The sequence below is a fragment of the Eucalyptus grandis genome, chromosome 8 (assembly GCF_016545825.1).
Source record: "Eucalyptus grandis isolate ANBG69807.140 chromosome 8, ASM1654582v1, whole genome shotgun sequence".
In the NCBI taxonomy this organism is placed as follows: Eukaryota; Viridiplantae; Streptophyta; class Magnoliopsida; order Myrtales; family Myrtaceae; genus Eucalyptus; species Eucalyptus grandis.
In genome coordinates this window covers 10,609,478-10,622,672 of record NC_052619.1, presented here as the reverse complement: position 1 = coordinate 10,622,672, position 13,195 = coordinate 10,609,478, and the positions used below count along the sequence as shown (strand labels likewise).

General features: G+C 42.5%; 3 protein-coding genes across 5 annotated transcripts; all 3 read right to left on the bottom strand.

Moving 5' to 3' along the window:
- Positions 1–2,049: 2,049 nt before the first annotated feature.
- Positions 2,050–6,312, bottom strand: LOC104456418 (tetratricopeptide repeat protein 1). 3 transcript variants are annotated; one of them, XM_010071200.3, is made up of 7 exons: positions 5,834–6,312; positions 5,527–5,576; positions 5,060–5,147; positions 4,360–4,476; positions 3,298–3,416; positions 2,904–3,000; positions 2,050–2,427 (listed from the first exon to the last, which is right to left on the bottom strand). In XM_010071200.3, exons 1-5 carry the CDS (start codon positions 6,272–6,274, stop codon positions 3,366–3,368), a joined length of 747 nt encoding a protein of 248 aa, XP_010069502.1. In that variant the 5' UTR covers positions 6,275–6,312; the 3' UTR covers positions 2,050–2,427; positions 2,904–3,000; positions 3,298–3,365. The 3 variants fall into 3 exon arrangements, with proteins under 3 accessions (XP_010069502.1, XP_010069506.1, XP_018716593.1); XM_010071204.3 differs by having other exon boundaries at positions 2,050–2,333; XM_018861048.2 differs by having other exon boundaries at positions 2,050–2,333; positions 2,917–3,000.
- A 1,015-nt stretch (positions 6,313–7,327) lies between these two features.
- LOC104456417 (xyloglucan endotransglucosylase/hydrolase protein 9) lies at positions 7,328–9,253 on the bottom strand. The gene is made up of 4 exons (XM_010071199.3): positions 8,796–9,253; positions 8,240–8,340; positions 7,960–8,153; positions 7,328–7,844 (listed from the first exon to the last, which is right to left on the bottom strand). The coding sequence occupies exons 1-4, from the start codon at positions 9,010–9,012 to the stop codon at positions 7,442–7,444; spliced, it is 915 nt and encodes a 304-aa protein (XP_010069501.2). The 5' UTR covers positions 9,013–9,253; the 3' UTR covers positions 7,328–7,441.
- An 891-nt stretch (positions 9,254–10,144) lies between these two features.
- On the bottom strand, positions 10,145–13,041 carry LOC104456416 (nascent polypeptide-associated complex subunit beta). The gene is made up of 5 exons (XM_010071198.3): positions 12,844–13,041; positions 11,822–11,889; positions 11,244–11,392; positions 11,103–11,159; positions 10,145–10,660 (listed from the first exon to the last, which is right to left on the bottom strand). The coding sequence occupies exons 2-5, from the start codon at positions 11,887–11,889 to the stop codon at positions 10,446–10,448; spliced, it is 489 nt and encodes a 162-aa protein (XP_010069500.1). The 5' UTR covers positions 12,844–13,041; the 3' UTR covers positions 10,145–10,445.
- Between the last annotated feature and the right edge of the window lie 154 nt (positions 13,042–13,195).

The window sequence follows — 13,195 nt, the reverse complement described above, 5'->3', positions numbered from 1 at the left end:
TTTCTTTAACAATCCGTCACTTGAAGGCTATCTTTTGTAGATATATCAATGCTCAAACTACATATTTGCACCTAAAATGATCCCTACGGGCATGCTGACAATAATTATTTCTTTCATGTAAAACAGAATTCAATAAAACGCATCGATATAAGACAAATAAGTTTTCCACTATGCATAAGCGTTCAGCGACAATTTTCAGGGACTTATCATTGCCAAAATTATAAATACAGCTTTTACAAGTGAATTTCAATCCAATGTGTTCATGTCAACAGAAAATTGTCAAAGGACACACGGTCATAAAAGTATCACCAGTACTCATATCATAATAATAAAAGAATAGAAAAACTTCTAAGAACTAGAAGTCATATCGTCAAAGATGATCCTTAATAGCATAAATACACCCTTTAACTAGATGTCCACTCACAGCATACACTGTAGAGGAGAGCATACAAGAATTTAACATTGATAAATTGACAATATGAGAAACCAAAAATTAACCGCACTGGTCAAACTCAGGAAGTAAAGAGTACCTTGAATGATCCGGAATGACGAATGGAGGGATCTATCTGTAAGGACATGGAATAGGACTTCTCAGCTTCATCAAATTGTTCCATTGTCGCCAGAGACTAAACGGCGTGGCATGAGTTTTTCTGCCTCCCATGTTACCGGGTTCACAAAAAAGCTCCTGCTGGAAGCGATGGTGAAGAGATGCTTCTCTTTGCAAGGTTGGGCGCCGAGGATCAGCAAAGACCGGGAATTCCACATGCTAAAGAATCCCATGTCGTGTTACAATCATACTATTAAGCTTCCTAATTGGTGTAAGTTCCCCAACATCGAAGTTTTGCCTCCCATGTACAATGACTTCATCACTAAGTTTGACCTATCTGACAGCCCTACTACATCTCCAAATTAATAGGTCATGGTTATCTACGACATTGGACGGTTAGGGCTTTGGAAACCAGGCGAGGAGTGGATGGCAGGGAACTCCCCCTCGGATCATAATTTTGACGCCATATACTAAAAGGGGTGTTTTGTTGCTGTTAATTGTGAGGGTTAGCTTATTGAGGTGCAACGTGGATGGACACACTCCGTTTGAGGTTCAAGTAGCTTTCAAGATACGGCAAAATTTCCTAGAATACAAGCAAGAGTATCCCTCAGAACCTCTATTGTGTCGGATTCAATTGTATCTCGTGCAATCGATGACAGGAACCCTATTGTTTGTGTCACACCAGGAACGACAAAGACCTACCAAAACCTTTCAATTTGCGTTTTCGAGAGTGCACAGAAGTTGAGAGCTGGGCTGCAATTCTTCCTTCTCTTTGGAGGTCGATGAAAAGCCCCCATATTAAACAGAATTGTATATACTTTACTTGTGATTATCTCATGGTTTCCGTTTAAGATGGTACAATCAAGCCGCTCGTCAAGGGGAAATCTTCTCCTTTGCTTTGGATCGAAACAAGCTTTTAAGCCATAGCAAGAAAGTTTGGCTTGTTAATATTGATGAAGTGAGCAGATTAGTGGAACGTCAAGCGATAAATACGGTTAATAAAAAAAGCGAGTCATTTAAAAAACATGAAATTCTTAGATCATTGGAAGTAGAATTGTACTGAAATCTGAAATTGTACGTTCGATGCTGCCAATTTTACACCACTAATGACCCTTTTTCTTTTCGCAATAGCCGTCTGCGTTTTGCTTTCTATTGGTTTATCTCTTCTGCAGAGTTGCATGACATATAATGTCTGTTGTACTCAAAACAAAATAGAGTGAAGGCAAAACATAGGGTTTGAACTTTGAGCAAGGGAAAATAATGAAGGTTTGGAAATATATTGGTCCCTTTGTGGTTAACTACTTTTCTTTTTATACACCAGACACACCAGACCTTACATTAGATCCACGGACCAAAAAAGGAATTTTACTCTCGCCAGACGGGTCACTATGGACATTGTCGGCCTAGTGGCTTGCCAAATCCATCATTAGTAGAAACAATCAAGAGTCATTTATTGATGACGTTAGGGCGTAGTACCAGAGTGAAAGTAAAAACATGGAGGATGGATGGGCAACGGCAAATGTTGTTGATTAATATTGTTTATAGTCAGAATGGTCATATACTTAATCAATGTCACATACTAGTAACTGCATAACTTACAAATTGCTCTCTACCTTACATGAGCATCAGCAACAGGTAGTCTTTCTACTCTCCTCTGCTATAATTGCATTTCTGCATGGGGGATGAAACCTGCTATGTCCACCAGCTGAACTTATATGGTCACAACAGAAACTCGAAAACCCAGAAGCTTCGCCTCTTTATTGTCCTTGCTTACGAGAAACACAAACTGCACTTACAGAAATGGCAATGCACAGAAGCTCAGAAATTATATCCTTGAACTGAGGAGTAGTAAGTTAACGCTGGATACTTCTTCGGTAGACCTAGAATGTTCTCAAAAAGAAAAGCAGTGAAGAGGATAAGATCTCCACTTATCATGGTACTAATTATGCAGAAATAGCACTCATGCATGAGAGTCTTGCTGCTTCTTCTTTTTTCTTTTTCTTTTTTTTGGGGGGTACGAAATGAGAGTCTTGCTTTCGATGAAGAGCCTTTGATCATTTTGGTGCTGCACACAAACATGAGAATGCAAGGGACCTTCCAGTCACATCTCTCATGAAAGCAACCAAATTAGGTGCTTACATAAGGCAATGTACATGAAAGTCGACTGCTTATTCTTATATACCTATCCTGCACTATTTACTAGGAATAAGATAGTCAATTGCATCTCTCTAGCATTTGCCCGTTGTCTATTTCTTAATAAAACAAATGGGGGAAAAATGCAACAGAACAGATAATGTAGATTTCTTTGGAATGTCCCTTTATTTAGCTAACACATTACAACAACGAAGGAACTCACCTAAAGGAAGTACCTCTCATTCCTTGGCAGGCCCATTTTAAGTGTATGACCTATATCATTTGTGCATGTAGCCAATCACAACAGTGCATGCCAAATCCTGCACATTGATGAGAATAGGATCTCAGTCCTCAAACCAGCAGTGAAGTCAAGCAACATATACACAAGAAGACTGATTATCATAAGAAAAATATTAAAGAGGAATTTACGTTATGAGTCCTTTTTATTACGTGGTTCGCAAGCAGATACAAGGCAAACAAACAAATTGTTTCACTGATTATGATAACCACTAAATCGAAGCTAAGGACTTCACTTTCATGGCACTCACCAGTCACCATAACTGGTGGATTACCAAAGCAAGTCAATCAAGCATAGTGAGTTGGAAGGAATAACAAACCAGTTAACCAAACAGATCATCATGGTTACTCCCCATTAACTTGGTACTTATAACTCCACAGCCAATCTTCAAGAGATATCTGCAGCATCTAGTTTCTGTTGAAGCCTTTCAACTCGATCCTGTGGAAAAAGGAAAAAGAAAAGGTAAAGAAAAAGCAGAGAGGAGAATCAAAAGTTGTCACCGCATCCCATCAAGTCTCAGTAGTACTCCACAACATGAGAAATTGCAGCTGTACACAAGGGTAAATTTTTAATAATGGATTAAAGAAGTTTCCATCACTTTAGCCACTCCAATAAGAAACTTATCCTCATTCTTCTAAATTGAAGGAAGTAAACCTTCATCAGCTTCCCCTCAGCCTTGTGGTTTGGCCTAAAGATATTAAACATCACTAACAAAGGTTCAAGGCATGGTGACTTGGGAAAGAAAGATAGACGAGAAGAAAGAAGTGAATCTTCCATTAGAACTATCATAGATACTGACCAAAATTAGCTAGAAGTGCACCTCTACCTCATAACAACAATGAAAAACATATTTTCTTTGACAATCCATCACTTAAAGGCTATCTTTTGCAGATATATCAATGCTCAAACTACATATTTGCACCTAAAAGGAACCCTATGGACATGCTGACAATAATTATTTCTTTCATGTAAAACAGAATTCAATAAAACACATCAAAATAAGATAAACAAGTTTTCCACTTCACATGAGCATTCAGTGACCTTTAACCCGAATTTTGAGGGACATAATCATTGCCAAAATCATAAATACAGCTTTTACAAGTAAATTTCTATTCAATGTGTCCATGTCAACAGAAAATTGTCATAGTCATAAAACTATCACCAGTACTCATATCATAATGATGAAAGAAGAGAAAAACTTCTAAGAACCACAAGTCATATCGTCAAAGATGATCCTTGTAGCAGAAATACACCCTTTAACTAGATGTCCACTAACAGCATATACCGTAGAGGAGAGCTTACAAGAATTTGACACTGATAAACTGACAATATGAGAAACCAGAGACTAACTGCCCTGGTCAAACTCAGAAGTAAAGAGTACCTTGAATGATCTAGAACGACGAATGGAGGGATCTATCTGTAAGGACATAAAATAGGACTTCTCAGCTTCATCAAACTGTTCCATTTCCATGAAAGCATCTCCCTGACATAATTGAGCCTAGAGGAAGGAAAGAACATTTACTTTAGAAATATAATATGAGCCAAGATTCTCACCAATACAAGGATCTCTCTCCCTTTCTGGTCCACACCACTTATGTAAGCATGTACCAAGGTCTCTAATATCTAAAACACAAAATTTGGTGATCTTAAGGTTATATATTGAAGGAGTATCCAACTTTAAAGAAAGAATTCCCTCATTTCTTGAGATCATGGGCAAGGTTCAATGGTGAAGATTTTAGAATATCTGAAGAAGAGATTGTGTTCTGATTGCTTGAGATCCAGGTCAGAGTAGACCCTCACCTACTTAACACTACTTAGACATTAAAATCATGCACCTGCATTAAATTATGTAAATCTTGTTACATAAACAGCACTTGCCCTGTCTCCTTCCCCTTTCCATCCTATCAATGAAATCCGAAGAATTGTTCCTGAGACCAACCTCCCAGCCGACAAAAAGTCTAGTGTGCGTCCTTGTGTGCCCCTCGTGGCAAATGACTTATGGTTGGAAAGATTAAGGTCACAAATTCCTCAAGCCTTTAATTATATGTCAATCAATTTTTGTGAAGTAGAAAATCACTGACCTCAATGTACTGAGGAGATAATGTCAACGCTTCTTTTGCATCTTCAAGAGCCCCGCTATAGTTGCACATTCCCAACCTCGCAACAGATCTGAACAAAACACAAACCTCTAATTCATAAATCTTCAAGACCCAACCTCATAACAGATCTTAACAAAAAATAAACCTCTAATTCATAAATCTTCAAGAGCCCATGTATAGTTGCACATTCCCACCTTTTCAGCAGCATAATCAAAATAAAATGTTAACAAAAATTCGAATTCATCCACAAAGGCGCCACATTTGGTGCAAACTCATTCACATCACCAGCAGAATCAAAAGCAAACACCTTGTCGACTACAGAAAAGGGGGTAAAATCTCATCTTGGAATACTCATTACATAGTGGTGACAAATTTAGAAAGTTCACCATGCAATGTAGCAAGATGCAGAAACTGTCTCAACCTCAGATGACAGGAATTGACGTACCAACCTGTCTTTATACATCACATGGATCCCACCGCATGGCCTTATTGCTATAGCCTGCGTAACAAAGAAATAATCTTCATGAATTACCATTCCTCCATCTCCCTCATCTGATCAACTACGGTCTATTCAATAATTTCAAAAAGGACCATCAATGCACTCATTCTCTAATCTCTATCAGCAGAATGCTCCAAAATAAGCCAAAAAACCAACCCAATTCAACCGCCAATTAACCCACAACATACGACCATTCCCGCAAGACCGAGCACAAAAACCACCGAATTACAGCAAAACGCGCGCCAACCGGAACCTACCTGAGTTAGCAGCACCTCGGCATCGGAGAAATTCCCCTTCTCCAGCTCGCTCTCGGCTCTCTTCCTCAGCGCGAGCGCCTCCAGGCTCCTTAGCACGCCGCCGTCGTCGTCGCTCCAGAAGATCCGGGCGGCGCGCGCGGCGGTGCCGCAGTGGCTGACGATGACGCCCTCGGGCAGGAGGGCGAGGTTGGGGCCGGAGCCGCACCGGCCCAGGCAACCGCAGGCCTTGACGGCGACGCCGGGCGGGGCGAGGCCGGAGAGGGCCTCCAGGGTCTGGAACGAGCCCTGCTTGCGGCAGGTGCGGTTGGTGCAGACCCTGACCTCGGAGAGCTCCGGCGAGGAGCCCGCCGCGCGCGCGGCGGCGGCGGCGGGGCGGCGGCACCGTTTGGGACGAGAGAGGGAGAGCGGGCGGTTGAGGGGAGAGATTAAGGTGAGCTCCATCGTCTCCTCCTCCCTCCACGCGACGATGGCGGTGTGTCACAGACCAATAGGCCTCGGGATAGTCAACGCAATGTGCTGAAAGCATATGCTGTTTGGTTGACGTCCGTAGCGTCAACCATTTGAAAAACGATTATACAATTTATTTATCTTTTGAGGGATAAATAATTAACGATAATTTCTTACCTTTTACTAAAAAAAAAAATAATTAACGATAATACATCACGTTGCTAGTGGTGAGCTTCTCCCCTAAAGCAAGGAGAGGAGTTCGATTTCCGAGCATCGCAGGAATTATTTACCTGGGGCACGAGGGGTGGTGGTGACTCACGTGCTTCGCCAAAATTTAGTCTGCCGCACTATCGGCATACGGGGCTTTCTTGGATCACAAAAAAAAAATAATAATAATTAACGATAATACACCCATCCCACGGTGGACGAGATAGGTTCGCGCTCCGCCCCACCCCTTAATTGGTAGGGAAGAGATTTGAAACTTCTCGCTCCCATTGCATGACTCACCTGCGGCCTGTAGGAGATGGGTCTTTACGGGTAGCCCTGAATTTACACCGCCGGCTACCGGCTGTACGGTAACTACTCTTTTTGAATAATAAAACTAAAATGCCCAATATTCATTAGGAAATGTCAGATTGAATAGTAATTATTATGTACCACTAATAGCCCGAAAGTTCAAGATTGATGAACTCATTACCAAATACCCACCATTATATCAGTAGCGAGGGATTTCTCAATATAAAGCATGTAGTCGTTCAAAGGTTTATGTAGGAGTCGAATCACACTTGTCACATCGTCGAAGACAGGTCACGCTTTTAGTCATCCAGTTATTTACTTGAATCACTGATAGAACTCCGGCCAGAAGGGAAACATCGGAAGAGTTCGTACTACTGCTCAAATCATTGTAGTCTCTTAGAATGGTGCAGTGGAGCTCATGGAGTAGAGTTCATTCATCAATTCCGATAGGGACTAACACGAGCTCTTCGGTCGACATTGATCTTGTGCACATTGCAAATTAATTTCTCAGATTGAGGTTAAGATCAGACCTTGAATCTTAAAAGTTACACTAATTATTAGGCTCGCACGGTGCGCAGGATTAAAGCTGTCAGTTTATGAGTAGGAGCAGCTTGTACATAAAAATCGACAGACATGTCGCCAATGCTACCCCACACATTCCTTAGGAAGCTCAGAAAACCTGGGCTTGTCCTCGCAATAGTCGTAGACCAAGTACTTCTTGCATACCCACTTCAGTTGTCGGCTCTGGCGCCGGCCTAACTCGTTGAACGACGGCCTGTCCCACCAGTATCGCCCCAATTGCCCGCACTTGGTCGTGACATCGGCCGTCTCCGGCGACAGCTCACAGGCGTCGATGTCGAAGGCCCTGAACGAAGAGACAAAAGGCGCATGGCTCCAGTTCGTCTTCACCCTCCCTCCTTGGGTAGCCCAATCGTCGGCGTTCCACACCGAACCAAGGACACGCATAGGCTGGTTCTTCGGATACGGCACGCCGTGTGACTCTTCCTTGTTCGCGAACACTCTTATAGGAATTCCATCGACCAGAAACCTATGTTGATCGACAAAATTACCAGCGTAAGCAAGCAATGAAAACGTACGAAGCGCGTGCAAAATAACTATTTATCGAGAAAGAGAACTAGGAAGGAAAATAAAGGACGACGTACGTGATATAACGCCGGTTCCAGAACAAAGAGTAGGTGTGAAAATCCGTGGTAGGGTCGAACCAAAGGCTGTGCCTTTGCTCTCTATCTCCGGTGCCGTTGACATAGACGTTGGTTTGTACAAGGTAAGGTTCTCCGGATAGGTTTCCCAGAAACTCGAAGTCAAGCTCATCGTGGTTGGGCCCGTCCGAAGACATCTGCAGTGGTATTTCATCTGTGAGTTTTTGCATACCGGAATTCGGAAACACTTTATGATTGCAGATGAGTAGGGATGATTGCATACGTAGAATGCCGTTACTGTTCCGGCCGAATCGCCTTGGACCAGCTTAATTTGCACGCTTGTCAGTCCAAACAGGTATGCCTTCCTGGACCCAAATCCACAACCTGCAGAAAGCCACGGCGATTCTCGATTCAAGAGTGGGATTATGGTAGACAATGGAGCTCTGTTTAGGACTTAACAAGCTCAAAGTATCGATTTCGGTCGAGTTTGAATATGAATGCAACGACGCTCGAACTCAGTTTCTTCAAAGTCTACTAGTAGTTGGTTCTTTCTTGTGCATAGTTGGTCATTTCTCAATTCTTTAATGCAGACACAACACGAAAACCAAGCTTCACGAGTTCTAGACGTATCGTTCTTATTCCGCATCAGCTTTGAAGATCGAAGTTTGCTTTTGAGCTAGAAAGGGTATTTAGACTGTTAGTCAAGGAAGAACCGGCTCTTACCGTCTCCTTGTGAATCATCGTCTACAAGTATGAGTACGAAAATTGTCATCAAATCAAGACTCTGGAACTGGGAGGACTAATGAACTGTGAGTTAGAGGGCAAGAGGTAGGCTTTACCAGAAGAAGAATCAAGAGTCAACTTCGTTTGGTCCCTTTCACACTCGAAGTGCTCAGGAGCCCAATTGGGTTGAAAGAGCTCGTCGAAGCCGTCACAACCGGCTACCCTCGGAACCACATGAGAACTCCATAACCACACCATCATCGTCAAGGCGATCAAGGAGCATGAAGGAGACCGCCGCTTCGAGATTGCCATCTGAGTTCTCGGATGCGACATCACCCAGAAAGCCAAATTTCAAGAACCAGCTAGTGAAGAGGCTTGTGGAACGACGACCGTGTGCTATATGAACACTCAGGAAACTCTCTGAACATCAGAGTCTTTTATATTGTACATTATCATGGGACCCGAGTGGGGTCTCACCATTGATGAAGTGGAGTCCAGCCAAGGTATAGGCAAGTTGAAATGGATTCCCAAGGCCACGTCGGAGAGCCACTAACTTGAGGAATTGCCCACTATTCTCCAAGGTATCAAAGGGAAATGGATCGGCAGAAACGGAAAAGCTTTGCTTTATGAGCTGTCGATTCTCAATTCACCTTCACCTCAACACACATTCAGAAGCAGATTCATCTCTTTCGTAGACAGGCAGAATCAAATCTTGGCCAATACCCTATAAAGAAGCCATGTAATTTCTGGCGTCTTCGCTACATTCTGTTGTCTGTTCTACCGAATGACAGAGGAGAATATTAGGTTCACGCATTCTGACATGGTGCAGATGACATTTGCTACGGAGGTCTGCGAAAAACTTGCATGTCCAAGAAGTCAAACTCGGCTCGTACAGGGATTAGGTAGCGCACTTTTGACAGTCCAAGTGCTCAGAAATTCAAGTTAAACATTTCGACAAGAGGGAAAAGGAATTGGTCGTACATTAATGGGTCGGTGCACTATGCAAATAGAAAAAGAAATCGTTTTTCTAATTTGGTAGACGGTGACCGACCTTGTCAAGGATTACATTGCTTCCGCATAAACTTTTAGCACAAGCTTAGCTCAGAACATTAACAATTGCCGTATATGCATGCCTCCACGCAACATAACATACCAAGTATCCCTAAAACAAACTTTCTGGAAAGTGCTTTGCATATATAAAGGAGAAATGGGTTGTCATCAACTTCACTTGATGGTCTCATTGGCACAAGGCATCGATCAGAGGCATAGCAAAGCAAGAATTTCCTGACTTGAGGCCCTTTTGGACCATCATTAGTGGGTACCTCCTCAACCACCTATTTGGAAATCAGCCTCAACAGATTCTCAACTAGTGTACATATATATCCTGATATTGGGTAGCCCTACAATCTCAAAGTAGCATAACAAGAATCCTAATAAATCAAAACTTATTATTGGCCAAAGAGGGGAAACTGCAAGGTCCGATTTTGTTCCAATGAGGTTCTCAAATAACCAGTGCAAATCTGGCAAGCTCATGATCCTTGAAATTTCAAAGCAACTCTGTGAAAGCTCAAGTTGATAAAGATAAAAGAGAGTAGCTTTGAACTAGAGTTTCCAGTAACTTAGCTAATTAGTGTGTCACAGGATCATGAGATGACAATCACAGAACACTTCATCAAAATGTGAAAGTAAGAAGGGCGAAGAGAAGAAGGCAAAATTTTAAACACCACGAAATATATATGGAAAGGCACAAAATCCATGTAGAGTCTCTAAGATTTGTGACCCTCCTCCGCAGCAGCCTCGAAAGTCTCCCCCGGAACAAGTTCAGGGACCTCATCATCATCATCCTCCTGCATTGCAGTTGCGCCTGCTGTGGCAGCAGCACCAGGTGACTGCTTCTGGAACTGTTCAGCCAGCTTCCTTAGGTTGTCCAAGTTATCTGGCCCTAATTGGTTGATTATTCCTGGGAGGATATCTTGCAATTCTGGAAGGACAATGATAAAAGACAATTCATGTGATTAGGAATTGAAAAGTTTAAACGCACTAGTGTGTGCCCATGCACAGTTCTGCATACAAAAATATACAGCACAGGCACAGATGCACAATTGGACACCTCCATGTAAAGATGTAAAGTATCCATCAAAATATCCTAGACTTCTCCAGCCATCAATGATAAACTTAGAGAAGTGAGAATACCTAAAAGCATTAAATGAGTAGAGTTAGCCCTAGATGTTTTACTCCCGGTAGTTTCAAATTAAATAGAAATATTTTAGACGCACAGAATATGAAGCTCAAGACAATGTCTTTAGGAACAAACAAATATAGATGTAGCGGCACTTCATACTATTCTTGGTTCTCAAAACAAGCACAAAATAAGCCTCTAGAAATTGTTCACGAAAAAGTTAAAAAAGGAAATTGATACATACTCTTGGTCTGAGGAGCACCACTGACAACCCATGTATTGGCTGCAATAGAGGCTTGAACTGGTCCACAAACAGAAATAGTATTACCATCACTGAGTGCATCAAAGCAATACACCAGGCACTTCTTTTAGAAAGTAGGTTAACCTTTGGGATTTACAAATTGGATGACAACATCATCCTTGAAAATGTTGACTTCCTCAATTGCAGGAATAGCATTAACCCCAATTCTTTTGAGAGTGCTTTGGAGCCTTTTGTCATCCGTGGTAGTTGTCTTGTGCACAGCCTTCTTCTTTCTGCAATAGAATGCAAAAGAAATTTAAAAATGCATCTTACCGGAAGCAACAATTTGCAGGCCCAAGCAGCAAAAAGCACAGAGTAGAATCAAATAGAATCAGATAATCTCTGAGTTGAACAAACAAGAAACAATGCAAGCAATCCCAATTAATGAAGAAATGTAGTTTTTTTTACTAAATTTAATATGAACAATGCAAAGCCACAAAATATGCACCTCAGCCCACACAAAGCACCATCAATATCGTACTTAATTATCAATGATTCATCTCTTTGAAATTTAATTATGAGATCATACAAAATATAGCCAGGACAAGTGAAGCAACATTGGCAGGCCTATGTTTTATCAGTCGAAATAATCTTTGAGTCGAAACTTGTAGCTCTGCTTGTATTCACAGGCCACAGATATTAAACTGGAACAAACTTTATACCTTCTCATGGTACCCTTTCCACCAGTGCGGACTGAACCCGCCATCTTCATAAGCTTCTCCACATTCATCTGTGCACGAAAGTGTCGAGTGTAAGTATGCCACAAGACCGCAGGCAAAAGAACTTAGAAGAACAACTCAACCATAAACATTCACTTTGAAACTCGCTGCAAAGCTGCTAGCTTCCACAGAATTACCGACCGTCACACCTGCCTACTCCCTATATCGGGCCTATACTTTTTTAATCTGCTCTCTGATACGGATCAGATAGCACAGCCCCTATGCCATTTACTAAAATCTATATTGCCAAATATAAGAGAAAGATTAATCATGAATGCACGCGAATGAATAGCACAAGACCTTGGTAGGTTAAATCATTTCTTAGGAATGTACCCAAAAAAAAAAAAAAAATGCAGACGGTAGCAGGTTCCAAACCATATCTAGCACCAGATAAAGCACAAAGTTCGCATGCTTGAGCATCTCAGCTCAAATCTCGTGAGGAAAACATGAGCTCCACTATCGACTGGAAAACATCCAAAAACCAAGCTTCACTTCTTTAGCAAATCGATTAATTAAAATTTCCATACATAAACCAGACCGCCACAGCAACATCGGAGGGAACCCATTTTCCAGCATCTCTCCCTCTCCACGACACGCAACAGCTAAGAGACAAAGACGACAAGATTGAGGAACAACAACAGAACCCAAAACTGCTCCGAGGAAACATCTCAAGCGACAGAGAACCGCAAACGCAAGAGCAAACCAATGAACCTTAGCTCAGCAATGCAAAAGAACCCCAACTCAAATGCTACAACATCAAGCAACACTCCAACCAAGTAAATCCCCATGAAAACAGCCACCAATATCGAATCGAAAGCACTCAGCAAGATCGAAAAATCGCTAAATTTCCGACCACCACCGCAAGCCTTAAACCCTAAAAAGCTCACTCCCGAGCCGCCCGAAATGAAGAAACCATCGAAGCGCGACGCGAGATCGGGGGAGTGCGGAATCGGGCAAGGCCGTACCTTTACTCGACTCTCGACCTCGAATCGGTTTTGCCGGGCGAGGGTTTTAGGTGGAGCAGGAGGAAGAAGAAGATAAGAGAGCTCGCCCTCGCTAGCCAGACGGCGCCCGCAGAATTATAGCCCGTTCGCTCGCTCGCTCGCTCTGAGGTTTTCCCAAAGCGATGATGCATGATAATCAGCGGACCGTGATCAGACGGCAGAGAAGACTCGATGTGACACGTGTCTAGATCATGGCGTACGGCTCTCTGGATGGGGAACAAATGCATTGCCGTACCCGGTGAAAACAACATGGGCCAAGGACGGGCCGGGCAGGTTCCGGCCCATTCAGATGGATCCAGATTTTCCAGGCCCG

What these genes read in the sequence shown, in the direction of transcription:
- LOC104456418 (XM_010071200.3), bottom strand. Translation starts at nt 6,274, where the DNA reads ATGGAGCTCACCTTAATCTCTCCCCTCAACCGCCCGCTCTCCCTCTCT. An exon ending in CCGAGGTGCTGCTAACTCAG is followed by an intron (nt 5,577 to 5,833) that starts GTAGGTTCCGGT and finishes TTTGTTACGCAG; the next exon opens with GCTATAGCAATAAGGCCATG. An exon ending in TATCTCCTCAGTACATTGAG is followed by an intron (nt 4,477 to 5,059) that starts GTCAGTGATTTT and finishes TCCTTCCTCTAG; the next exon opens with GCTCAATTATGTCAGGGAGA.
- LOC104456417 (XM_010071199.3), bottom strand. Translation starts at nt 9,012, where the DNA reads ATGTCGCATCCGAGAACTCAGATGGCAATCTCGAAGCGGCGGTCTCCT. An exon ending in GACTCTTGATTCTTCTTCTG is followed by an intron (nt 8,341 to 8,795) that starts GTAAAGCCTACC and finishes GGCTTTCTGCAG; the next exon opens with GTTGTGGATTTGGGTCCAGG. An exon ending in TGGAACCGGCGTTATATCAC is followed by an intron (nt 7,845 to 7,959) that starts GTACGTCGTCCT and finishes CGATCAACATAG; the next exon opens with GTTTCTGGTCGATGGAATTC.
- LOC104456416 (XM_010071198.3), bottom strand. Translation starts at nt 11,889, where the DNA reads ATGAATGTGGAGAAGCTTATGAAGATGGCGGGTTCAGTCCGCACTGGT. An exon ending in GGAAAGGGTACCATGAGAAG is followed by an intron (nt 11,393 to 11,821) that starts GTATAAAGTTTG and finishes ATTCTATTGCAG; the next exon opens with AAAGAAGAAGGCTGTGCACA. An exon ending in TGGTGCTCCTCAGACCAAGA is followed by an intron (nt 10,661 to 11,102) that starts GTATGTATCAAT and finishes TTGTCCTTCCAG; the next exon opens with AATTGCAAGATATCCTCCCA.